This window comes from Ascaphus truei, chromosome 4, assembly GCF_040206685.1.
Source record: "Ascaphus truei isolate aAscTru1 chromosome 4, aAscTru1.hap1, whole genome shotgun sequence".
Taxonomy (NCBI): Eukaryota; Metazoa; Chordata; class Amphibia; order Anura; family Ascaphidae; genus Ascaphus; species Ascaphus truei.
The window spans coordinates 111,302,688-111,330,304 of NC_134486.1; the positions used below are offsets into that span (position 1 = coordinate 111,302,688).

The following is a 27,617-nucleotide window of genomic DNA, read 5'->3' on the forward strand; positions in this document are numbered from 1 at the left end:
ATGCTATGATTGCTACAGAAGATTTTAGCACGCCTCCCCTGCAGTGCAAGAACTATGCAACACTTTCCTGTTTGTGATCATTTGTTGCCAATGTTCCCAGCAGTTTGAGCTATAAACTGTCAAAATAGATAATGTTACCTTAATAATATAAGGATACATTGTAGCTGCTGAGTTACACAGATTGAAGGATTGATTGAAACTGAAAGGCGGCCATTATGTCAGGATTTTGACAGATTTATAACAGGAGCACTAAATGATTGCCAATTTAGGTAAGAATGTAGAATTATACATTGTCACATGCTTTACATATACAAATAAGGAAAAATAAAACAAAGCGGGAAAGTATTATTGCTGTTTTAAGGTCTCAGCACATACTAAAATATGTGAAGTTGCTTCCTCTAAAACCTTAACTTAAATGTAATTTCTGTCAAAGCTGACAACATTGATAGATATGCGAAGCTGAAAAACTGGGTCTGATAAACGTATATGCTGCTGATAAGAACCAATATGTTTCTTTGAAGCTCATTGAGATTATTGATGAGTTCAGACAAGGGGCTTTCTTCATCTACGGTGACTTTAACGTGGCCTTAAATGCAAAGATGGATAGATCTGGTATTCTCTATAAACAGAAAGAGGCCCCTTGCTCAGCCTAATGCGTGTACTGTATATAGCCAGATGGGTGCGCCTAAGAAAAGTAATCAGCAATTTATGGATAGATCTGGGCCTGGTGTTCAGGACTCATTATCTCAGACACTTCATAATCTGACAAAGAATATGGTTTAACTGATAGCTGGAGTGCAAAGCATCTTCTAGACTGGGAACACACATGCTATTCTAAAGTACATAAGAACTACTCTAGAATGTATTACAATTGAACTGATTTCAGGATATTCCCTTTATTGAGTGCGTTAAAATATATCTCACCGCGTGGTCTGCCCAAAGTGCTGAAGTTCTCAAAATGGCGAAACAGGGATATTTTAGCCCTCTTTTGACCTGGAGGCTGGATAAATCCCTATCGTTAGCCTCGGAAATGTAAGCAATAAGGTGGGTAAAGAAATTCAAACATGCTTTTTGTTAAACGTGGCCCAGAAACAGGAAGTTTAACATTATGTAGGAGGCTCATAAATGAACAAATGCCTGCCAAAAAGTGATCAAAAGGTAGCAACAAATGTCATTTAATGGCTAGAAAAAAATCATAGCAGCATTCCTTTTTGTAGTCATTAAATGACATTTTTTTGCCACCTTTTGATCCCTTTAAGTTTTCGGTGTGCTTTATTACATTTGTGAATGATATTCTGCTACCTGACCTGAGGTTTTTTTTTCTGCCTTAGCATCAGTTTGTTACTTTTGATTGTTTAAGACCTCGGTTGGGACATGCCAAGTTGCTGGACCTGAATCTTGTATATAAATCCCAGCCATCATCCAATTCATCCACATTGCCGCCTAGAAGACGACACAACATAGGATATAAATTGGCAAACTTTCTTGTGAACTCAGCACGGCTTTAGCTGCTCGCCAAACTAATCCTTCTGATTTCCTGCTGGCTAGGATCTCAGAAATTAGAAATGAGATTAATTTAGTTAAGGTGGATACAAGTGAGTGGGCCATGAGCTGGACACGGCGGGGGAACAGGCCTGAGAGAATGTTGGCCAATAATCTAGACCAAAAACAATTGTATACAAGTTTTTTCATTAGAGGGCAAGCGGGGTGCCATGCTTTATGATCCACTGAAGGTAAGTGATGAGTTTAAACTATTTTATAAAAACCTTATCTTCTACCCCAGGGATTGAAGGGCTCAGCTCAATGGAACTGCGATATCTCCTCCTCCTCGAATACTTGTAACCTTCACAAAATGTTAGGGGATGTTTAGAAGCTCCTATTACAACAGAGGAACTTCCCCATGCTATTAAGTCATTGAAGAATGGGAAATGTGATATTTTAAGAAGTGATGTAATGGCTTTCTCTCAGGCTTCCCTGCCCTCTCTGTGAATGTCTCAGGCTTATATAGTTGTGGTTCCTAAAAAAAAAGGACAGAACCGGTTAAAATGTGGCAACTATTAACCCATCTCATTGCTAAACCCTAATATTAGAAGGTATGTGAAGGTTTTGGCAAATAGACTACGTCCCAATTTGCCCCAAATAATCCACTGTGACAGCCAGTTCGATTAAAAGCAGACAAGCTAATGATAATATGAGGGGATTAGTAAATATTATCCATTTTCCCCAACTGAAGAAAATACCGGTCTTGGCCGTTGATGTGTAAAAAGTCTTCTACAGGCTAAAGTGGGAATTGATGTTTAAAACCTTGGAACATTTTGGTTTGGACCCGAAATGACTCACCTGTATTAATGACCTAGACGCCCCGATCAAAAATATTCTGTGGAACTTGGTCATATCCTCCCAAATACTTTCTATTATTTTCTTACCCTGCCCATCCTAGTTCCTGATAACAATTTAAAATGAGTGCATTACGCCATTAATAAATGTGTCGGGGATGGAAAACATCCCAAGATAGGCAAAAATGTTTTGTTCCATTAAAACTTGACAAAGGCCGGAGTCTTCCTTCTTTATTAGCTCAATTAGGGCAACTAGTTATGTGCCATTTGCTCTTAGGAACAAAACAATTTGATCGATCGATTTTTGGTCGATACTGAAAACACATTCTCTGATCGGGTAGGCCTTTCTGATTTCTTATGGCTTAAGAAACCGTATCGGAGGCGCATGCGTGACTGATAAGGGTATGGAGGCAGAGTTTTGAGCTCCCGTCCGACCCAGCGCATCACTCAGTATAAAAAAAACAATCAAACACAATAAAATTGAATTAACACACAGGCAACGGTGGCGGAAGAAATCAAGATGCCGATGAAGTCTCTGAGGAAGAAATCGGAGGTAAAAAACTACCGACATAAGCCGGGAATGTCTGGGCATAGGAGGCAGACAGAGGCAGCCCCGCAAGATGGCTCCGACTCTGAGCGGGAGTCAGAGCGGGGTAGTAGTGTCGGCACGGATAGCAAATTAGTTACAAAGAGCGACCTGAGAGCTGATCTAAAGGAACTATTTACAAATTTGAAAACCCTGTTTCAGTGGGCAATTCAGGTCTTAAGACGTGACACCACCAGCATAGGCACACGAACTGATGAGCTAGAAAGAAAGCTGGATACCACAATAAAGGAATTAGAAAAGTCCACCACATACTTGAAAAATCAAATGGCTGATCTAGCGGATAAACAAGACGACCTAGAGAATAGGGAAAGAAGGAATAATATACGGGTGAGAGGGGTCCCTGAGTCTGTCACTGATTGTGATGAGTTCATAACGTAATGGCTTCCATCCATCATGCCAGAGAAGTCAGAGATAGATTTGCAGATGGACAGGTGCCACAGAGCACCGAGGGCTAAACCGCAGGCTACCAACGTGCCAAGGGGCATAATAATGCGGTTTCACTTCTCCAAAACTAAGGAATCCTTGACCCAAATTTCCAGGAATATGTGTCCAATTATTTTCAATGGCATAAGGCTACAAGTATTCCAGGATTTATCCCCGCTAACCCAGGCACGGCGCAGGAATCTGCAACCTATTACACAGGTCCTGAGAGACAATGAGGTAAAATATCGATGGATATTTCCATTTGGTCTATTAGTGACCAAAAATGGAAAATCCTATACTATGAGGTCACTGGGAGGAGGCGATTCATTCCTGGGAAAAATTGGAATAAAAAGTAATATCACCTACCAAGAAGATGAGGATCGTGCCCCACAGCCATCCTGGAGAGAAGCAGGCAGCTCACTACGAGGCAACAGGGAAGTGGTGGCCAATTAAGAAGGTCTGCGAGACATAGTTGCGGTTGAAGCCAAGCAATTAAGTCTATTCTCACCTGAACTGGATCGTGGACCAGGACTTCGGCGGTGGAGTGGGGCAGACGCGGAGACCACAAGAACCGAGAGATCTGCATGGCAGACGCAGGAGGCGGGAGATCGGAGTGGCGGACTCTACCTGGAAGAGATGGAGTGAGCGGCCGGAGTGGAGGGAGATCGATGCCGGAGGCAGAGGATGCGGCAACGGTGGACTGGAGGCCATAGAGGGCTCCGAGGAGGGAAAGAGAGCGGCTCAACGGGAAGGAGGGACCGGGGAGAGGAGCGTGCGGTGAGGTGGATGGAGCCTCCACACGGAAAATGCACACATGACATATTTCATAACCTCAACATTAGGAGGCAAAAAGATGATATTACCAAGGAGATAATAGTAGCAGAGTATTCACTGAAAGATACAAGAGATTCAGGTGAAGTGAGCGCCATCTTATGGAGATAAAGAGGGACTGGCCTGTGAAAAGTCTGCCCAGGTCACACACTCTAGGCTGCGTCCCGCTAGCCGCTGAGCTCGCTGAGCGGGCGGCGCTTGGCGAGGTGACTTGCATATAAATATATATGCAAGTCCCCGTTCACACGATGCGCGTGCGCATATGCGCGTGCGCATATGCGCGTGCACACACGCTCACCGGCGCTCTGCGCTTAGCTAAACAAAATTGTTACACTCTCTAGCGCGCTCAGCTTCCCCTGCATCGTCCCGTCCGTCCCCCGCGAGCGCTTGCAAAATTAAAGGACAACCCGTGCTCATGCTTGGAGAGCTCTGACTCCCCCGCCGTCTTGGTCCCACGACACACAACGATCCCAGAGCTAAGAAAATGAAGACTCCCCTGTGAGAGCCTCGGAGAGACTGGCGGGCCAGAAACAGATGAAGACTAAGTAACATCTCCCTACACTCACCGTATACGATCGATGACCGGGGACACTACCTACCGTCATCTCAGCCTCGAAAAGTGAACCCGACCATGACCCAGGGTGTTCCACCCCCATCCGGGGCGCTGCTCGCCTATTCCTTCGTCGAGCGGCTCCCATACAGAAGGGATTCCAGAAGCGCTCACCTGACCTCGACTTCACTGGAGCTGCACGCAAGCCCGAGGTGAAAGCCGATGAGCACCAAACCTGGAGGGAGCTGAGACCTACGTGGGACCTTGCTTCATTCCTTTCCCCAGTTTTTCTTTGCCCTCCCTCGGCAGAGGGGTGGAAGCCGCTTCACCCCTTGGCTGGAAAGGACGGATTTCCAGCCGACCGGGGAGCCTGGAGGCCCGGTTGGCCAGTTATGTTGAAAAAAAAGCGGGTCTCCGACCGCTCAAAGGACGCTGCTCGTTCCTCGAGCACTGAGCCCCCCCGGACTCCTGACGAGATCAATGCTTCAGAAGGGTCTGTAACGGAGAGTTAAGAACATGTTTAGTAGTATGGAGATAGTTGGGACCAGTTAGGGTTACACTGTTTATATGGTTACGTTTTAATTAATAACTCCTTTAATATAAAGTTAAATGCCAAAGACTATCCCCCCCCCCTCTCCCCCTCTGCCCGCCCTCCCTGTCCCGGATCCCCTTCCCGGTCCATGTCTCACCCTCTCCCTACGTCCCTATCCCATCCCCATATCCCCCCCCCTCTTGAACCCCCCCTCCTCCCGAACCCCCCCACAGCCCCCCTACAGGCCTGTAGAAAATGTATCCCTACAGCCCCCACAGCGATTGGAATCCCTTGCAGAAAAATAAACAGTGGAGATCGAGCAATGTCTCTGTCTTGAGACAATCATAAGGATGCTTTTAACGATATGTATATAAGGTGTAATAAAGTTGCCTTGATCCCCGTCCCCCCCTCATCCCTCCCCCCTGATCCCTCCCCCCTCTTCCCTCCCCTTCTCTCCCCCCCTCATCCCTCCCCCCTCTTCCCTCCCCTTCTCTCCCCACCTCTTTCTCCCCCCCCCTCCCCCTCCTTGTGACGGTTCAGGAGATTCCTTCCCCTCCATGTGTCCCTGCACTGCGCTCCCTCCTGCCTCTCATGTCCCTTCCTTGCCTCCCCGTTCTGTTCGCCCTTCCTCCTCCCGCATCCGTCCCTCTGCCGCAGTCCCTGATGCTCTCCCAGCAGGGCACGCGCGTCTTCTCAGTCTCCCGTTCCCCTCTACAGCACTCCCCGCTCGTGGTCTCCCTCTGCTCCCGCTCCGGTCCCCTTACCTCCTGCAGACTCTCCTCTGGTTCTCCTCCCGCCCTCGGCAGGTGCCCCCGTGGCGTGGCGCTCCGCGCACCTCTTGACACACCCTGTGCGCTCGCACTCTAACCTTACAGAGGGCGCGCGCACACGCTCCTCTTGTAGGCCTTCCCAGACCCCTGGCTCCTCCTCTCAGTCTGTTCAAGCTATCTCCCTCTCTGGCTCACCTGCCTCCTCCTCCTCCTCCTCTCCTTCTCACCTATCACTGCTGCCTCTCACTTCACCTTCTGCTCCTCCTCTCTCTCCCATTGGTGTTCCCTCCTTTATAACCCCTGTCTGTCCTCTAACTCATTGCTCTGCATAGTTCTTTGTAACCTCTGTGTGTGCAGTCCTATGCTTGGCTCTCCTGTGTTTTCCAGCTTCTGTTCCTGCTCCTGCTTACCTCTGGATCTCCCTGGCTTGACCTCTGCTTGTAGTGGATTACCCTGCTCTCTCCTGCCCTTGAACCCTGCTTACGGACACGACTTTGCTGACTTCTGTTATCCCTGGACTCTGGCTTACGGACATCACTATCCTGCTCTCTATTGCCCTAGACTCTGGCACACGGACATCACTATCCGAACTCTATATCCCAAGGCGTTGCAAGTATACTCTAACCATCTTTCTACAGGCCCGGCAACGCACTACCACACTCCGGGCACGCCCTCACTGCTGTGGGTGCGTGGTAAAACCCTTCCCACCTCAGTACTGGGGACCTGCCAGGTCTGCGGGCATACAGGCGTTACATTATGCAGAGCCCAACAAATGCAGACCCCCCTGAGGTGGGTCAAGGTGTTTCTTTGGAACATTTACAATTTGTGAACAACCAGCTGACCACTGTTTCCCAGCAACTTGCTAACCTCTCCATCCAGGAAACTCCAGTGGCTCCGTCACCCCCTGTGGCTATGACTTATAGTAATGCTGGACCCCGTATTCCACCACCCAACCGGTATGATGGGGACCCCCTCGCTTGCCGCGGATTCCTAAATCAACGCGAGGTGCAATTTGAAATGTCTCCCTTTCAGTTTCCTACCGGCCGCTCTAAGGTGGCTTACATTTACGCCTTGCTCACCGGCGACGCCCTCGCTTGGGCTTCTCCCCTCTGGGAACATAAGACTGAATTAACCCAAGATTACCCTAAATTTAGGTGTGAATTCCAGCAAGTGTTTGACACTCCCGCACGACGGGAGATGGCCGCATTCTCTCTCTTTCATATCTCACAGGCTCGAAGATCTGCTGCCAAGTACGCGATCGAGTACCGTACTCTCGCCGCGGAGACTCAATGGAATGATGAGGCACTCGCCGCCGCATAATGGAACAGTCTCTCTGACACCTTGAAGGATGATCTTGCTACCCATGCCCGGCCTTCCTCCCTGGAGGAACTGATTACTCTCAGTGTACGTATGGACCAGCGCACCCAGGAACGACGGCATGAGAGACACTGTTCCCGTTCTCTTTCTTCTCCTGTTGTCTCTCACAGGTCGCCCTCTTCGCCTCTCCTGGCATTGGACGCCCCAGAGCCGATGCAAATCAGTAGCCAACAACTTCGGGCCGCGGAGAGAATACGACGCCGTCTGAAGGGACTCTGTTTCTACTGTGGTTCTTCGGAACATCGTCTCAAGAACTGTTCCCTGAAGCCGGGAAATGGGAACACCCAGTAAAGGTAGAGGGGCTTCTACTGACTACTATCTCTTCTTGCCCCTCACTCCCTGAGGATCTCCCAAAGAAGTTTATGCTTCCTGCTATCCTGGAGGGCCCTGACCTCCTACTGGAAGTAAAGGCTTTCATTGACTATGGATCTGGCGGTAACTTCCTGGATCAAACCTTCGCCTCTGAGAACCAAATTCCTCTGGTCAAGAGAAAAGCACCCATTGGTCTCGAGGCCATCGACGGTCGCACGCTCCAGCCAGCATTCATTATCTGGGAGTCCATTCCTCTCACTTTGACCTTGGCCGACGGTCATAAAGAGGTAATAGTTTTTGATATCTTCCATTCTCCCACCGTTCAACTTATTTTAGGATTGCCTTGGCTTCAACTCCACAATCCGCGCATTGATTGGACCGGCTCCTTGCCTATCCAGTGGCCTTCCTCCGCTGAGTCAGTCTCTACGGCTCCTCCTGTTGCTGTGCTCGCCGGTTTGGATTCCGTTCCTTCCAATCTCTCGATTCTCCCGACCGTGTATCATGAGTTCCTGGATGTGTTCAACAAAGTACAGGCTGAAGTTCTGCCACCCCATCGTCCATACGATTGTCCTATCGATTTAATTCCAGGGACCATCCTCCCGAAGTCGAAATCTTACCCTTTGTCCGTTCCAGAAACCGAAGCTATGACGTCTTACAACCAAGAAAACTTGGAGAAAGGATTCATCCGCAATTCTACCTCCCCCGCTGGGGCAGGCTTCTTCTTCGTGAAGAAGGATGGATCGCTAAGACCTTGTATCGACTTTCGCGGACTCAACAAAATCACGGTAAAGAATCGGTACCCCCTTCCCTTAATCTCTGAACTTTTCGATCGTCTTCAAGGAGCCTCTATCTTCTCCAAGCTCGATTTAAGGGGGCTACCAAGATTTACGGGCTAAATCCAAAATGACAGAATTGGACACATTTAAATATCTCCAAATCCGACATTTCATCCAAAAAACATCCCCAAAACCAGAATTTCCCCCTCTCACCAAGTTTGAGCACTTATGTAAAGTCAATACTCACCAAAAAGGTCAAATTCCAGAAATTTATGCTGAACTGGTGAAATCAGCGGACTCTCCAAACCATGACTATATGCTCAAATGGGCAGCAGATCTGAACATAAGCATTGACAGAGAGGATTGGGAAGAAATTTGGGAAGCAGCCTCAGGAACTTCCATATGTACCACAACGAAGGAGAATATATACTAAATTTTATTTCACTGGTATCTTACTCCAGTGAGATTACATCAAATATACCCTCTGGCATCTGATCTCTGCTGGAGAGGCTGTGGATAAAGTAGGGACATGGCCCACCTCTGGTGGACATGTCCAGAAATTGTGAAATATTGGACTGAGGTCCAAAATTTAATAAAAGAGGTCATCGGCCTTGAGATACCCATTGATCCACTGATTTACCTACTGGCCAGGCCAATAAATGAAATTGACCATCCAGTTAGGAAATTAATCTCCTTCATTCTCACAGCGGCAAGATGTGAGATAGCGGCCTCCTGGAAGAAATTAACCACCCACACCAAAAGAACTATAAAAAAGAGGATCAACGAGGTGATGCTCATGGAGAAATTAACGGCTCTCCTTAAGCAAAATGTAACTATATTCTACAGAATATGGGAGCCTTGGTTAATTTTTATAAGATGAAGGTTACCCGTATAAGCCAAGCAGGGAAATTGTATACCCAGAATAGGAACACCATGACATCCTGATCCTAAACCTAAAATTGACAAAGCCAGAAGCATGGCTACCAGGGAGGGTACCCTCGCCCCACCCCCCTCTTTGTCCCCCCCCCCCCCCCCTGTCATGTCCTTTCCTTTCTCCCCTTCTCACTTTGAAGGCCTCTTCGGTACGACAATTATGGTTGTCAATTTCCCCCCCCCCCCAAAAATACAAAAATGTCCTTGTATTAGGCTGTACAATGTGTATGACGTATATTATCGGTATAACTGCCTAATAAAACAATTTGAAAAAAAATTATAATAGTATGTTCTTGTATAGATGTCCATCCTTATCTCCGTTATGTTGGTGAACTTGAGGCCAGAAACACTCTCTCGCACATATTTGGTTGCATTAAATTAATATTCCATATCTTTGGGAAAAGGTTATTTAGCATTACGGGTTACGCTAGAGAGGGTGCCCAGGAGAGGGTGGGTAGTCTCTGGAACCCTCAGAACTGGAGGTAGCAAGCAAAGGCTATAGTGCATGGGCACTTGCTGGTGGCAGGAAAGGGGCCGTGCACTATACACACCCTTTATATACCCTCACCTCTTTAACACAAAGCATGTTTGGTAGGACTTTGGGCAGTTCTGTCAATGATCGCTCTTCTCATGGTGATTGACAGCATCACCAACAAGAAAGTCACGCTGCGACTGTAGACAGCATGCCGCTGCCACCCTCCCAGCATAAGCCTAGGGCCGACCATGTCTGAATTGTCAAAAATATTGCTGCTCTGTATTGTAAAGTAGAAGTGGTATTTTTTTCAATCCTTATCAGATTGCATTGATTTTCCATTTATTTCCATATATTTAGGCTGAAGAAGACATTAAGTCGGATCTCTACATACTGCTTTTTCATGTAGTCCAACGTATTCCAGAATATCTCATTCTTTTACAGGTAAGGTAAAATTGATATGAGCTTTGGTTTCTATAGGAAGGTTCTTTACGGCAAGATGTGTGATAAAAATACTAAAAATGTCGAATTCATTCTGAAACTCAAAGTACTGTAGTGCCAACGAGTATTCTAAAACAAATCTGGGGCAATCACCAACAAGACCCAGGTACATGCTGGGTACATGCTGGGTACATGCTGCAACATTTCCCTGACATTTCTGCAGAAAGACTAATGGCCCATCGGATTAACAGCTGGGGTCCCTGGCAGTCCCATTCAAGCTGGGGTCCCTGGCAGTCCCATTCAAACTGAATGGGACTGCCAGGGACCCCTGCTGTGTTAATTCGATGGGCCATTAGTCTCTGCAGAAATGTCACTAAAATGTTTGCAGCATGTACCCAGCATGTACCTGGATCTTGTTGGTGATTGCCCCTGATTTTCCAAGGCAAGTTTTAGAATACTCGTCGGCGCACCAGTAAAATCTGCATTTCTCATATTTGAAACGCTTTATTATTTTTTTAAATCTCCTTATAGTAACTAGAACCTCTCTCTTTATCATGCTACGTTGTAAAGATCTAGGATTGTAACTCTTAGATTGTTTTGGGATAGCACAAGATGACCACCCTTTCGTCAATATGAAACATTGGTTTTCAATGAATGCACAGGAAGTGACTTCTAAACTGACATAAATAAATAAACATTCCTGAGGTTTTACTCTATAATTTCTTTGGTAGGTATTGCACCTCTTAAAGTGCTTCCCCGTGAGCTGACACTGTACAATACTTCCTGTAGCCCTCAGCTAGCCTCTCTGGCTGTGGAATGGCTAAACTTAAAGCATTGTGCCCATGTCTGAATGCATCGATTTACGTCTTGTAATAACTGGATTAATTCATTGTATATATACTGATACTGTATAATAACCCATATTTAACTGCAGACCATACAAAAATCAAATATTGAATTATACAGATATGAAAGAATTTAGGGGCCATATACCAATCGTTAAAGTGCACCTTGATGCGCAGCACACACATGTTTTTCTTATTGATCAAATGACTTGCATTGGACTCAGATCTGTCAGCCACTGAGAGGTTTACACCACGTCAGACCTGGTAGATTGTTTGATGCAGACATAGAGGGACAGCAACATGGCAAGTCCTGAAGCAGAACTTGAAACAGTGCATATATATGTGTAGCACTGTTTCCCCCACCCTGTAGGAGATTTACTCTGTTGCTACCGTGTGGTGCTGAGGCATACTGTAGGTGTTAGGTTCAGGAGAGCTGATCTGATCTTCAATGACGTGGAGATCAGGACAGGCTTTTGATGTCATCTGTAGTTCTTTCCTTTGTTATTCAGCGCCTCCAGCTTCAGGTGGCTCTGGTAGTACCAGAGACAGTCCTCTCTGAAGCACATCTTCCATACAGCACATGCACTGACTCAAACCAGGCTGGTGTATAATTAACAAAGGGGCTCTATTTAGCAGTCACTGCATCAGATCTTTACAGCGGTGCTCTGGATGGTGCTTGACCCTGATAGTATGGGGACATCTTCCTGAGTCAGATGTTTCCTCAGTCCCAGGGACTGAGGTTGAGCACGCTCATCCCACCATGGGAGAGACTCACAGCTCTTTGCTTCCGTTTTCAGAACCAGGAACAAGTTTTGGCTCTGCCTCTCATCAGGAACAGAAGGGGTGGGCTCCTGGTCTATACCTATCCCTGATAGACTTACACAGGCCATGAGTCACCACCTTACTCCTGTCCATCAGAGAGGAGCACAAGGGGGGTCACAAGCCCACACAATTAACCTGTTAAAGCCTGCAGATAACAGGGACTTGCATAATAGGGGGAATGCCAGGCAGAAAGAGACATACCCTGTTACATATAATATGGGTTTAACTTATCCCTAACTCCCCTTAGGCCGTGATTATACCAAAGAATGCCGGCAGCGTTGTGTGAGTGGTTCAGCCAATGAGGGCGCACCGCTCATGGCCACGCCTCCGGCACGACTCCCTGTCTCCTCTGCTTCTCTCCTCTCCTGTCTCCTCGGCCTGATCAAGATGCCGCTCGGCGGCAGCGTGAGGATGACGTCACCAGATTGCGCTGCGGCCAACGGCATCTGGTCTAATCGCAGCCGTATTGCTGCACATAGCAAGTTCACAATGAATAAGAGGATACACACAATGCTAAAGCAGCCAAACCCAACGTAAAGTAGTCTGAGACACTGACATTGAGATTGACACATTCAGGATGACTCCTTCAACACCTTTCTAATGCCGATATGGTATTGTCCACCGTATAATACACAGCACGCCTCTGTGTCTGGTCGCACAGTGACTTTATTGCAGCGCACCTGTTTGTTCCCTCTCTCTATGCAGAACGTCCTGAAATACACAGAACAGGATCACCCAGATTATTACCTGCTGCTTGTTTGTGTTCAGCGGCTCAGAGTCTTCATCTCCCACTACAGCGTCCTGTTTCAGTACAACGAGGACCTGCTAATCCAGAAGAGGAAGAAATTAAAGAAGTACGTCGTGAGGAGGAAAATGATAAGCTCTCAACATTTAAAAAGCCTGCCAGCAATATCCAACGGCATATATATATATATATATATATATATATATATATATATATATATATTAGAAAAAAGAAACATACAGCGCAATCACACAGGGATATCTAACCAATTATTACCACATATAGATATAGTAGGGGGTATTTCACCCTTACAATCTACCTGTCCCTGTCTCTGTCTGCTGCCAATTAGGTCTACAGCTCCACAAGCTTGTAAAGGAAAGATACCAGAAGAATGACCTAGGCGCACGGGGAGACAAAAGAGAGAGAAAAAAACATAGGGTAGTAGGTCTTAGAAGTTTAACCAATAAATGGTAAGATATGCACTCACAGCGTGTTGAATTAATTCAGGCGTTTTATCCCCCCTGGGATCTGGAACTCTGTCAGTATATTAGGAACGTCTTTGGATCTGTGTCCTTGGATCCTACGACACTTCTTTTCAGCCAAGTCTCCTCCTCATGGGCGGTGATGTATATATAGGGAGAGGCAAAGGACACACAGGATAGCGTAACACAGTTTTAATCATAAAATAAATAAATGAATCACAATAAGTAAAAAAACTCACACTTTGTGAGCTCTTTAAAAACAATTGAGAATTTCAGAGTCTCTCACACTCATATGATATAGCAATTCCCAGCTGGGCGTATAGCAGCCACTGATGACATATAGGTATTCCTATACACCTGAGTTGTTATCCTGGTGTATGGTATTGTGTAGAAATACTGTTCAATAGCTGTGATACTCTCAGTACTAATAAGACCTAGTGCAGTTCTCTTATGGTGAGTCCTATTCAGGTTTCTCACCGCACTTTCAGTACTCCTAGTACTCACGGTACTTGCGAGACTTTAAAGTCCTAGTATTTTGTTTCCACACACGGCATGTGTCACTGCCACGGCTCTCCAGCATTCAGCAACCGGTTCCTCCGTCCTCTATGCTCCTCCGGTAACTCCGTCAGACGTGGTGACGTCACTGAGCTCTCGCGTGAGCACTGAACTCCCACGTGGGGCGTCGCTGATGCCGGGATCAATAGTATACCAAAAATAGTTTAAAAAATGTTTAAAAAACGTTCAACAAAAACGTGTAGCTCTTAACACTACCATCCACTAATGTGCCACTAAACACTGTATAGTCCACGCCCACGTGGTTAAACTTCTAAGACATGCTACCCTATGTTTTTTTCTCTCTCTTTTGTCTCCCCGTGCGCCTAGGTCATTCTTCTGGTATATATATATAAATGTCAGTGGCGTAGCTAGACATGCGCGGGCCCCCAGGCAAAAAAATTGTCAGGGCCCCATTAATATTAATACTGACTGCAATTTTTCTCTCCCTGCCTCCATTCTCTTCCTGATCCTCTCTCTCATCATCCCTCCTCATCCTGCCTCATTATCATCCGTCATTATTATCTCTATCCTTCCTCCTCATCATCCTCTCCCCCTCCCCATCATTATCATCACCTCTCCTCCTCATCATCTCTCCCCCTCATCCTCCTCATCATCTCTCCCCCTCCTCCTCATCATCCCTCCCCCTCCTCCTCATCATTTCTCCCCCTCCTCATCATCTCTCCCTCTCATCTTCCTCATCAACCCTCCCCCTCATCATCCCTCCCCCTCCTCATCATCATTTCTCCCCCTCCTCATCATCTCTCCCCCTCATCCTCCTCATCATTTCTCCCCCTCCTCCTCCTCATCATCCCTCCCCCTCCTCCTCATCATTTCTCCCCCTCCTCATCATCTCTCCCTCTCATCTTCCTCATCAACCCTTCCCTCTCCTCCTCATCATTTCTCCCCCTCCTTCCCATCATCATCTCTCCCCCTCCTCCTCATCATCATCTCACCCCCTTCTCCTCATCATCTCTCTCCCTCATCTCTCACCCTCCGAATCATCTCTTCCCTCCTCCTCATCATCATCTCTCCCCCTGCTCCCCATCATCTCTCCCTCTCATCTTCCTCATCAACCCTTCCCTCTCCTCCTCCTTCCCATCATCATCTCTCCCCTTCTCCTCCTCATCTCTCCCCCTCCTCCTCATCATCATCTCACCCCCTTCTCCTCATCATCTCTCCCTCATCTCTCACCCTCCGAATCATCTCTTCCCTCCTCCTCATCATCATCTCTCCCCCTGCTCCCCATCATCTCTACCACTTTTCCTCATCATTAGTTCTCCCCCTCATCAACATCCCCATCACCACCTCTCCCCTTCATTATCATCACCGTTACCATCTCTCCCCATCACCATCATCACCTCTCCCCCTAATGATCATCACCACTCCCCCTCATCATCATCACCATCTCTCCCCCTCATCATCATCACCATCTTTCCCCCTCATCTTCACATCATCAGCTCTCCCCTTCATCATCATCACCATCACCAGCTCTCCCCCTCATCATCATCACCAGCTTTCCCCCCGCCCCTCATCACCTCTCCCCCCTTCTCCTCCATGCCTACCTGTGGGTGGTAATAGAGACAGATGGGGGGAGATGGTACGCAGCGACTGCTCCACGGCTGTCCTGCTCTGCCTCTGTAACAACTGCTCATTCCTATGTCGACTTATCCTCTGTTTAACACCTGGGGGCCACCACCACAGACCATCTCCCCCCCCCCCCCGTCTGTCTCTAAGTGAAGAGAGAGTTGGGGCGCTGACAACGGGGGAGGGGGGGGAGGAAAGCAGGGCCCCCAAGAGCCCAGGCTATTGCTATGCCCCTGATATATACTGTGTATATATATATATATATATATATATATATATATATATATATATATATATATATATATTGTACATTGTATATTGTACTGTGTATGTATGTATATATATATATATATATATATATATATATATATATATATAAAACGGAAATAGCCATGTTAGTCCAGTTGCCGATAGTGCAGAATAAATGAGTACTTCAGTATTAGGTGATACCTTTTTTTATTTGGACTAACAATTTATTATTTATATATATTAGTGAGTATTTCTTCCATCTGATATAAATAGGGTCACCATAACATGGTATGGGCTGCAGTGAGTAACAATTACAACCCCTGTGTTTCAGATCACACGACGGTGTAGATGTAGGATAATACTTTAATACTTGCCTTTTATAGGTTCTGTCTCACAGTAACTGCACCAAGAAGGAAAAAATTGTAGAAATTGCCTTTCCTGTTTTTATCCTATTCCTTTGTTATGAATTTGTTTCGTAGTTTTCCAATTTGGAGTAATATTTTTTTTTTTAATGTTGCTAGCCATCTTAAAACTGCTCACTATTGGATTTTGCAAAATATTTATTTGTTACTCAATCTGTGAGGGTTTGGTCATTTTACCATGTAATGCACATGGGGCTATTAATGACATGGTGATAGTGCAGTACAGATTAATGAATAACCCCCTAAGTGTCTAACATAACTTCTATTTCTATAGACTGTGTTTATCACATTCTATGCTTAAAAAGCCAAGAACCCACAAGACTAGTCATCTCCTCTCTCTACAAAATCCTCATATGGCTATCAACATGCCAACATGAAGATAACCATACTGATCTTATAATAAAGATACTTTCCAAAACATAAAGCTTCTCTTTCAGTTAAATAATAAATTCACAATCATTTACACCCACTGTAATGTAGAAATGAGGGCTGAATTATATTTTATTTTTTCCCTTTATTTGGAAAACATAGACCAACATATCTTTTGTAAGATCTCCTGCACTTCATATAATTTGATTATAATATGCTAGCATCTTTCTTAGGGTTTGTTTTTACAGACACTAAGACACATTCTACCTTAAATTAATTGTGTTCCCTCTTTTAGTGGTATAATCTTTATACACATGCAGAATCCTGGGGGTGGCCTTATCCTCCTTTCTCATGAGGGAATAGGCTTAATGACTCACAAGAGGTTTTGCTTTTGGTGAGTAACTGAGTGACACTTTTTGGTGAACAATCAGATCCACGGTATCATGCATAGTGTACACTCATCCAAAGCTTTATGAAATGTATGCCGGATGCCTTCAGTCTGGTTGATTGTCCCATCCTTTTGCCAGGTCGTCCTTGGTAAAGCTTTACAAAGGGCTTGCGTCTCAGTGTTCTGGAACTGCCCAAGAAGTTCCTCCCAGCATCAGTACTGCTGCTACTGCCAAGGAAACTGCCATTCAGTCTGATGAGAAACTACAACCTTACCCAACAGCACCAAGCTCCAGCTTATCAGTCACGTAAGTGTCTATGTCACATGACAGCTAAACAGAGCTGGAAGCCCATGAGCATGCTGGGAGAATATGTATAGATATGTTATATACCATGAGTGGCCAACTCCAGTCCTCAAGGGCCAACAACAAGTCAGGTTTTAAGGATATCCCTGCATCAGCACAGGTGGTTCAATCAGTGGCTCAGTCATTGCGTGAGCCACCTGTGCTGAAGCAGGGATATCCTTAAAACCTTACCTGTTGGTGACCCTAGAAGGCTGGAGTTGGCCACTCCTGTTGTATATTGTTGGCTTCATTAGTGCAGCAGTACGTAAAACGTTTGATATATTTGTACATTTGGAATATACTGTACTTTCTGTGGCCTAAAGTGAATAGTTTGCACATAACAGACACAAGTGGACTGTTTTGTTTCCTGGCTCTTACTCCATATGCTCTGAAATCACCTGGGACTAAAATCCTGCAGTGCGGGGCAGACTGTTCCACAGCATATTGAAAAGAGCCTCTGGGAAATACTGCACTCAGTCTGCAGTTAGGCAGCCCGCAATCCAGCTGCAATGGACAGGTATCTGTGGCACACTCTAGGGGAATAAGTGAGTTATAAATAGTGACAACACAACTGTGCAATTAATAATGAAGACCAAACTTATCCCTGATCTGCAGCAGTTTCCTCCATGGCAGCATAGTGTTGAATCACGTATTCTTGTATGTAGCAAAACCTCACGCAGAGAGACACATGTAGAAACGCAAATGGTCTAATAACGTTTTACTATAGGTCACACACAACACAGGGGGGAAAGGAAACACTCACACTTCCCCCACTGTTTATAAACAGTGAGCGACTTGAGGCGCGCTCCAACCTGGCTCTTGATAGATAGATCTCAATAGATAGAGCACGAATACCTATCCATCTTTGTCTCATTGTGCTTGGAACACCGCAGGTGTCTGGCAGCATCTGGTGTATGAACACTTTTTTTCTATAATTAATTTCACAATTTATGGGACATTTTGTCCAAAGCAAATTTCATTTATCACTAGCACGTGATTCACTTATTGGTATATGGGTTTGCGCTTTATTGTTCATTGCAGGGCCAGCCATCCAAGACACGTCTGTATCACACTCTACAAAACCTCACTTTTGTTTTGTGTGCCAAATGTTCATCACCAATCTTATATATGATAATGTATTTGAGGTTTTTTTTTCAAAGATTTTATAAAATACATTAGGTTTCGTATTCAGAATAACCTTGAACAGTCATTAGCCATACAACTATTATACAAACACTGCAAGCATTATAACTACATAGCATTTTAATGGTGCAGTCGGATGTAGGACCACATTGAATGAATGACGTTGAGGTGTTTAAAGCCTTTCAAAATAAATCTGTTAAACAAATTACTATCAATGATCTATGACATTACTGTTTGGTCCTACAAGAGTCCGAATCTATAAACTAGCATATCATGATTAAATGGCAATAATAATAATAGCATGTTCTTGTATAGCGCTGCTAGTTTTACGTACATTTTGCAGGCACAAGTCCCTGCCCCATGGAGGTAAAGGTGACTTGCCCAAGGTCACAAGGAGCCGACACTGGGAATTGAACCAGGCTCCAAACTCAGTGCCAGTCAGTGTCTTTACTCACTGAGCCGCTCCTTCTCCCAATTAACCTAATTAACCTAATTAACCTAATTAACACACAGGACAATTACTAAAATGAATATATCACACTGAATGCCAGTACTTTCATTCCATAAAAAAAATAGTCAATTGAACAGATGATCATTCTGACTCAACAAATGCAGATACGTGCGTTACCCTTGACACAGATCCTTAGTCAAAGGAGTTGATGCATGATGCTGTCTCCTATAGAACTGTGTGTGCATCAGGTAAGTCCTCCCTGACTCTTCCTATAAGCAATCCCTCAAAACAGGGTGCACGAGATGGATTTAATTGGCTGCCAGAAACGACCATAGAATCCGCAAAAGCCAAACAAAGAGAAAAATATCAATAAGTCCTTGATCTTTAGGAATTTTCTAAAGGGAAAAAGGATTCATGCATAAATCAAAAAATAAAAAAATAAACAATAAAAGGTGCTAAAGGGACTGAAGGGAAAAATGAATAATGCAAAATGCTATCGTTTTATGACCTGTGATAGCAGGTTTGGGTGTAATAGGGAATGTGTGTATAGATTATTAGATAGAATAAATAATATATATTAGATATAATTAGATTGTTGTATATAATAAAAATATGAAAATGAAGTGCCATGTGAAAGTGTCTGTTGTATTTTAAAGCGAGGTGAAATAAATCACTTAAAAATACAACAGACGGTGCTGCTATTCTTCATCTGTGCTTCGATATATACGGCAGGCCAAATAATTAGATCTCCCAAAGATCCTCTTCATACAGGTTCAGAGTCCGGTCATTCAGGTGCTCATGGAAAACCAACAGGGAAATAGAAAGGAGAAAAAAGGATGATACAAAATTATAGTAATGTACATTCTGTGGACCACCTGGAGCATAAACTAGTCATATTAACCACTCAAAAGGTCATTCTAGTAACGATGCAATATATAAAGGAGCGGTTCCGCCTAGTCCGTTTATTTTTTAATTTTTTATTAACCATTGTTTTTGCATAGATAGTAAGCAGGGGGTCTCTGGAGCTGAACCTCAGGAATTTCAGCCGCGGGGACCCCATGCTTCCCGAGATACTTACCGGGTAAAGTTCCACTAGTGCAGTCCACTCCAGGGAAAACAAAATGGAGGTTCAAATCTCCCGTGTCCCGTGGGCCAATAGGAAGCCATTTTAAACCTCCATGAAGTGCTGGTGGCACTTTTCTCCACGGGGTATCTCGTAAAGCAGGGGGTCCTCAGAGCTGAAATGAATGCGGTTCAGCTCCATGGACCCCCTGCTTCTTATCTGTATACAAAAAAGAGGGGTAGGGTTCAAGGTGGGATTGCACATTTAAATCTGAGGTTGATAGTATTACGTTTATCTTCTTATCCTTTCTACACTGGTTCTCACAATGTGGATTTGATACGATGTACTCGGATAAGTTACCATATGTGAAGACGTAAGAAACAGAAATAGTGCATGAAAGTATATTGTTCGAATACATTTGTTCCCATAGAGCCACTTTGTGTTGAAAATACCAAGGGCAAAAAATTTGTTTTTTGATATAAAAAAAAAAATCAGTCCTGTAGTGTTAGATAATATTACCATTTTTTAAATACAACTCTTAATGCCATTTTTAATGAGTTTTAATATACTGAGCAGCCGTTCTAGCAGTTTAAGATCTTTGTAACACTTTCCTGTTTGTGATAATTTGTTGCCAATACTCCCAGCAGTTTGAGCTGCAAACTGTAACAATAGATAATGTTACCTTAGTAATATAAGGATATATTGTAGCTGCTGAGTTGAACTGACTGAAGGAGTGATTGAAACGGAAAGGCAGCTATTTAGTGAAACCTGGGAAGCAGAATCATTTCTGATCGATTGGCAGATTAGTTAATTAATTCGTTTTCAATAAAGGTAATCAAAGGCTATATATATATACAAATTTTTAAAGTGCCGCTTGGATTGTCTCTTTAAGACTGATAGTTATTCCCCTGGTGTTACACAGAATATGCTACAGAATATTGTAATAATCTTTTCATTCTTTTTTTTCTGTTTCTTTTTATTATTATCCTTGAGCACTTGAATGGACTGATTTGAATATGTATAAACAAGATTCCACGGCAGGAACTTGCTTTAAACTTCAGGTTTTTTTGTGTAAAGTTAAAGTTCATGAGATCAAAAAAGCTGTCATTGGATTTTTATAATACGAGTCTGAAATCTTTTCCTAATTTCTAAGTATACCCATAAAATTACACTGATCAGTCCAGGCACATCTATAAGATTGTGATTTTCTACATATTTACAATACAGCCCCTTCTCTATACGGAAATAAACTTATTATTTTTTTCCCCCTTCTGTTTTGTATTGAGTCATTTGGACGTTCACATCTAAAGGTAAAGAAAAAACATCATCAGTGACCCAAATCTACCCTGTATTTTATTTTGAAGACATCTGGTGCCTCATATGACAAAGAGCCGACAGACTCCTGTGGAAAATGTACAGTCGTTAAAATCCTCCGACTGGGAGGTTGATGGAAAGAAACACGACAGGCCAGAGAACAGCTTGGCTCCTGTTCCCTTCCCTGGAACGGATCAAGAACTGAGCTCTCTATTGGCTCCTTTGCAATCGATCCCAGAGATGGAGTTTGAAAGCGCTTCTGTGGACGCAATGCTAGACATGGAGAGATCTATGAGAACCCCATCCAATCTTCTAGCTGATGGGAACTTTACACCTAGCTATGAGGAATTTGAATATGGTAGTGAAATAATAGGAGTGACCGCTCCTTATGAAGAGGAAACATTTCCAAGCCAGGCTTTGTTTGAGTCTTGTTCTCCAGGCTCCTCAGAGTCCAGCCTGGATATTTGCTTTTTGAGGCCTATCAACTTTACGCTGGAGTCGAACAGGACGGACCGTTCTCTGCAGCCCCTGACCAGGAATTGCTCTTCCCCTGTGAGCAACAGCAGCTACAGGCATGAAGGTGTTCATGCAAAAAATAAGCCGCTGAGCAGGTCTCTGAAGGAGTTCCCTCGGAACCAAGAGACAGTGTCTACCAGGCTTTATAGCACCAGAAGCACCAATGCCAGCAGGATGCAGTTCAGGCAGGATGGAGGCACTCAGTCCCACGGTCTGTCAGCCTCATCTCGCAGCTCTCAAAGACACTTTTATGCTCCTCAGAGGCCTCATGCAGAAAGCAGATCATTGATGGAGGTAAGCAAGGCGCTGCGCTTATTCATATTGATATATATATATATTGACAAAATTATTATTTTTTTAAATAAATAAAATGTGTGATCAAAATGTTTGTATGTCTTTTCAAATGTTACCAGCAGTGTGAGGAGTTGGAAACGCAGTAGTGGCGATGCAACAAGTAACTTCATTAACATCCTTCCTGGCAAGGGGTTAATTTTTTTTTTTGTAGTGCAGCTGTGTTACATAACAAGGTCAGTTGGAAGTCAACAATGTTACAGCTGGACTCCAAATACGTAACCTCTACGACTTTAGCATAGGTTGAACTTGAGGGACGTATGTCTTTTTTCAACCTTATCTACTATGCAACTATGTAACTTTTCCACTACAGTTGGTGTCTTTCCAGGGACCTGGTCAGGACGTGCCAGAGGTTAGATTCCTTGCCAAGCCAGTGAGGCACAATATTTTCTCTTTCTCCAGCCTCGCAAATGATTTGATGGAGCAGAAATAACCAAGTTAGTTGCACCCCAAAATCCGTTGTGGTGTTTGCGGACTCCCAAGCATTGCACCCTTTAGTGTCTGGTGGTGGAGAATAGGGGGGGGAGGGGGGAGTACAGGTAGCATGGTGGGCTTGGTTACGTTTTTGTCGGGCCTTGCCTGTTTAGATCTTGCACTCGCCATGTCACTGTGTCTTCGTGGAATATTGTGGAGAACGATTCCAATTTCAACTCCTGCTCTAAAGTTTCGGGCATTATGCTGTATCAGACATAGGTTATGTAACATAACTTATATCTCCCACTTGAACAGGGGACAAAGGATATTAGAATCTGGTACAAACATTTCAATGGTTTCATTTATTTATTTATAAGACGCCACTTCCGTTACATAGTTACATAGTAGATGAGGTCGAAAAAAGACTTACGTTCATTAAGTTCGACCTATGCCTTGAAAAAGGCTGCACAGCTGCAGCCAAAATGTTGGTTTTCCTTTGGCTAATAAATTCATTTACAGCATCGGAAGTGCCCTGATTCTTCTTATTTGTTTGGTTCTGCATAGCGTGTAGCAGCGGCTCTTCCCTGGCTTCAGTAGCAACCGGTATAAGTATCGCTGATATATTGTTTTCTCTGGTGTACAACATATTCCCTGTTTTTTTTGGGGTTTTTTTAACCAGGAATTCATCCATTGAGAGTTACTTCTCGTTTTCAAGTATGTTCTGGGCACAGAGTTATGATAATACATGGTGGCATTAAATGAACAGTGGTAAATACATTCAATTTGGAAGCTAATAGCATCCTCTGTATTGAATAAGATTCCAACTTTCCCAGGAAAAGCAGCAATCTGTTGTTGCTGGGCTCAGACACCTGTTCCTGTCCCTTGTTTTGGGTCTTTATCTTCATGCCGTTTTCCATTCCCGATCCCTGAAAACGTGGGTTATTTGGCGGACCGCAAACAAAAAGAATAATATTTACTACAAGGAATAATTCCTTAGTTGTTATGGATTTTTGATAAAGTAGAAAGGTAACGAGGCTGCACCATGATAGGAACCAATGCATTTTGAAGATGAAACGATTTCTCTCTTGTGGTATTCAGGACATCCACATGGATGGAAATGCCAGATTCTACCAGAAGGATGAAACTGAACAAACATCCTTCAGCGAACACCACCCGAGGACGGATCAGAAAGGAGGTTTCCGCAGCTCTTTCCGTAAGCTATTTAAAAAGAAGTGAGTAGCACGAGGACGTCAAATCTCAGATTAAGTTACAGAGTCTCAGAGGTGGAGAAATCAGCCATATATTCTAGAACCTAATGGCTAGTCTCTAAATATAATTTACTACATTCTCACTGTGTAATGCTGACTGTTCTTCCTGTGGGGCTCAGTTTTTGAATTTACGGGCTGTGTCAATGATCAGGGTTAACAGAGACCAATAAAACATTCTTTATCTGCTTTTTAAATATATTTTGTTTAAACTTGAGCACTAAAATACCCAAGATTTGTTATTTTCTTAAATCATATTTGCCATCCTACAGTTAATTTGTTAATGTGAGTCTTAGTATAGCTTTTAAAGCCTTTGAAGACTTATACGAGGTACAGTATATGCATTGGTTATGCAAGTAAATAAGTATACTACAGTCATATAAGTATATATAATCATGGCTTTTCAAATGTTTTCAAGTGTAACAATAGACGTTTGATTAATTAAAAACAATTTGTACCATTGCTGTGTTCTGAGATTTTAGGTCCTGTGGACTAGAAAACAAAGAGAAAACAAGTGAGAAGTCCTTAACAGATCAATCTCCTACGAGAGAAGAGATCTTCTTCAGGACTGCTCTCATCAATGAACTTGACCGAGGCACTGCGGTGTAACAAAGAATCGCAGATAAGCCAAGAAACACTCGAAATTAGGAACCCAGAGACAGGATTGTTCTGATTATCAACAGGAGCGTTCTAACTTTAACTGCATGGTTCTGATTTTAGACCAACTCTATAATTGTTCATAAGAATTCCAGGTACCGAAGGATACAAATGAAGCAATAATTGGTTCAGCTTTTAAAAACATCGGCATCACTGTTTCTTTATGTTTTTCCGCAAAGGAAAAAACCCTATGTATATGATGAAGCTTGCATTTGATTCATATACAAATGATCAGCAACTGAAAATACTTACATCTTTACATTTATAATTAGTGTTCCCATAATGACAATGTTCATAAAAGTTGATATTATTCTAGTATTTAAAATGTAATCCAACATCAACAGCACACTAAAGTAATGTCATCGTCTGTTTCCATTCAGATTAGCCTTTGCAGCCTTTGGTAATATGGGGACCCTGATCCAGAAAATATAAGCTACTGTACATCATGTTGTATGTTGTATGTTTGTGATTGTATGTTTACCGTGATTGGAATGCCAACGTACTGACAGTTCTATGTCAGTGAGGGAGCAATAGGAAGCACAATACTAAAGCACATCCTTTTAATATGAAGGCCACATATGAAAGGTGAGGCAAATGGCAATTCACCATTGACGGTTTGACTTTAGTAATATATTAGTTGTTGGACGTGGGGGGAAAACAAAGACTTGAAAGAAAAGTTAAATATGGCTCAGGATGGACAGAGAAACATGAGCTACATTGCACATATATGCCGCTATATTGAGGAACGTAACTTAAACCAGTAGCAAAAATTGTTAAAAAAGTAGACCAGGAGAAAGGGTCCAAAGAAAAAATTACTTTATTAGAACATAATTAAAAAATAGGAGCTACACAGCTCTCCTACGTGTTTCGTACAGCAAGTACTTTATCAAGGAGTCTCGAAACGCGTAGGAGAGCTGTGTACCTCCTATTTTTTAATTATGTTGTGCACTGCTTGTTCAACATTTTTTTGCTACTGGATTCCACTGCAGCGGTCGGCACACCACAGAGCTATTCCTGAGTGGGAAGTTTCATCAAGCTCTGAGTAAATATCCTGATTCAAGAGTTTGCTTTTGGAGGACACCCCCACTGAGGTTTTGTTTAGGTGTGGGGCACCTCATTTTATTCAATCCTTCAGGGGACATTTGTCATTATTGCTAATCCAAGGCATATATATATATATATATATATATATATATATAATATTATTTATCAAGCCCACATTGGATAACTCTGATCATTACTCATTGATCTGGTTGCTGGAGCACTCATACAACTCTCCCCCCCCCCCCCTATTACGTAATTTAAACCAAGCTGAATGTGCGTTTCCTAAATATATTAAACCTGGATATATAATCTAGGTAGGAATTCCTATCGGAATTATATATATTTGTGTAGCACTACTTTGGAAGAGGGATTATTATACTGCGTATTATGCTTCTCCCCTGTACCTCTTGGGGGATGAGTAGCGTCAGGGTCCAGAAATACACTGCAGACCATATCACTGATGGAGGGGACTGTAGTGCTTTGTGGAGTAATGGAAGAATTGGGGACATGCTGGAAAGTTAAGGGGTATGGGAAAGTGAACAGGGAAAAAGGATGGGAATCCAGACAAAGGTATGTGAGGAGAAGAGGGGCAGAAAACATGTGAGTGCAGGGTGAAAGTGAGGGACAGTGCATGAGAAAAAGAATAAGTGATCAAGGGTATAAAGAAAGCGATTTATAAAGCACATTGCATTAATACCATGTAACCTAGCAATATATTTCATATCCCCTCCAGAAACCGGTACGTCAAATCTAACAAAGAGAACATGGCATGTAACACCTTATGTAAACATCAGTTCGTTCAAAGCTCAAAGCCGGCTGTTTGTTGATCTTACATCTCGTATCCGAGAACCCCCAGTTCCAGATATAATTTGTATTTTTTTGATGTGCCAGTTTTGGCACAAAAAAAACGACAAATATGGTGTCTCACTTTAAACATGATACAGTTCCAGAGTGCGGGGAAACAGTCTCAGGCGAGGAGAATCCTGCTTGTGCAGCCAAAACAACATAGACAAACAATTTCTTCAAAGTGCAGGTCTCCTCCAGGACAGAGGTACAAAGTGGAGCTGTACTCTCAAGTTCACAATGCAATTCTCCATTTAAGGTGACAGCCAAGAACAGTGGGAAGACAACTTTTCAGGTCTCATATGGACCTTTCATCTATGTACCTGATGAAGTTCCATATTTTACCTGAAACGTTGTCTTTCCACTGTTCTTGGCTGTCACATTAAATGAATATTTGCGTTTTGAACTTGTGAGTAGAGCTCCACTTTGCACCTCTGTCGTAGAGGGGACCTGTACTTTGAAGAATTTGTTTGTCGCTTTAAACACGACCACCAGAGTCACGAATAGAAAGCCGAGACGTCACCTCCTGATGACATCGCAGCTGATACATTGGCCCCGAGAATGAGCCCTGAACCCGGCGGCCATATTATTTCCCCAGTCTGCTTGGTGTGGGCTCACCGCTCTGGAACCAGAGGGTACCTGGCCCACGATGAACTCTGGGAGATCACCCAGTTCCGGTAAATTAAAAAAAATAAAAACATTATATGGGATTGCTGCTTTAATTTAGACCTTAAAATTACTGTTTTTTATTGAGCACTAGGGGATTTAAACCCCACAAGGACTTTTTAGTCCCACCCAGGGCCGCCAACAGAAATCATGGGGCCCACGATAAATGAAAGGAGCAGCCCCCCCCCCCAAAACCCCATAGCGCACCTACCGCGAAAAAATATCTTTTAGCGCGCAACTTTTACTTAACTGTTTTCTTATTGTGATACAGAAAAAAACATTACAATGCAACCTGTTTATTTTTATATTTTCAACAAAAGACAGATGACTGCCTGTTTGGGTGGGTGGGTGAGTGAGGGACTGGGTGGGTGGGTGAGTGAATGACTGACTGGGTGAGTGACTGGGTGGGTGAGTGCCTGGGTGGGTGAGTGACTGGGTGGGTGACTGGGTGGGTGAGTGACTGGGTGAGTGACTGGGAGGGTGAGTGAGTGACTGGGTGGGTGAGTGACTGGGTGAGTGACTGAGTGGGTGAGTGACTGGGTGGGTGTGTGACTGGGTGGGTGAGTGAGTGACTGGGTGAGTGAGTGACTGGGTGACAGTGACTGGGTGGTGGGTGACAGTGGTTGGTGAGTGACAGTGACTGGGTGGTGGGTGACAGTGACTGGGTTGTGACTGGGTGGGGTGTGTTGAGTGGGTGACTTACCTTGACCGGGTGGGTGCCGCTTC

At 43.9% G+C, this 27,617-nt stretch overlaps 1 protein-coding gene across 1 annotated transcript in view; it reads left to right on the plus strand.

Moving 5' to 3' along the window:
- Positions 1–26,427, plus strand: part of ARHGEF33 (Rho guanine nucleotide exchange factor 33) — a 162,519-nt gene extending 136,092 nt beyond the window's left edge. The window contains exons 11-16 of the mRNA XM_075594957.1: positions 10,280–10,363; positions 12,733–12,881; positions 16,961–17,128; positions 21,186–21,945; positions 23,515–23,648; positions 24,164–26,427. Of these exons, the coding sequence (XP_075451072.1) occupies positions 10,280–10,363; positions 12,733–12,881; positions 16,961–17,128; positions 21,186–21,945; positions 23,515–23,648; positions 24,164–24,290 (1,422 nt within the window). The 3' untranslated portion in view covers positions 24,291–26,427. The remainder of the gene's footprint in view (positions 1–10,279; positions 10,364–12,732; positions 12,882–16,960; positions 17,129–21,185; positions 21,946–23,514; positions 23,649–24,163) is intronic.
- Positions 26,428–27,617: the final 1,190 nt, after the last annotated feature.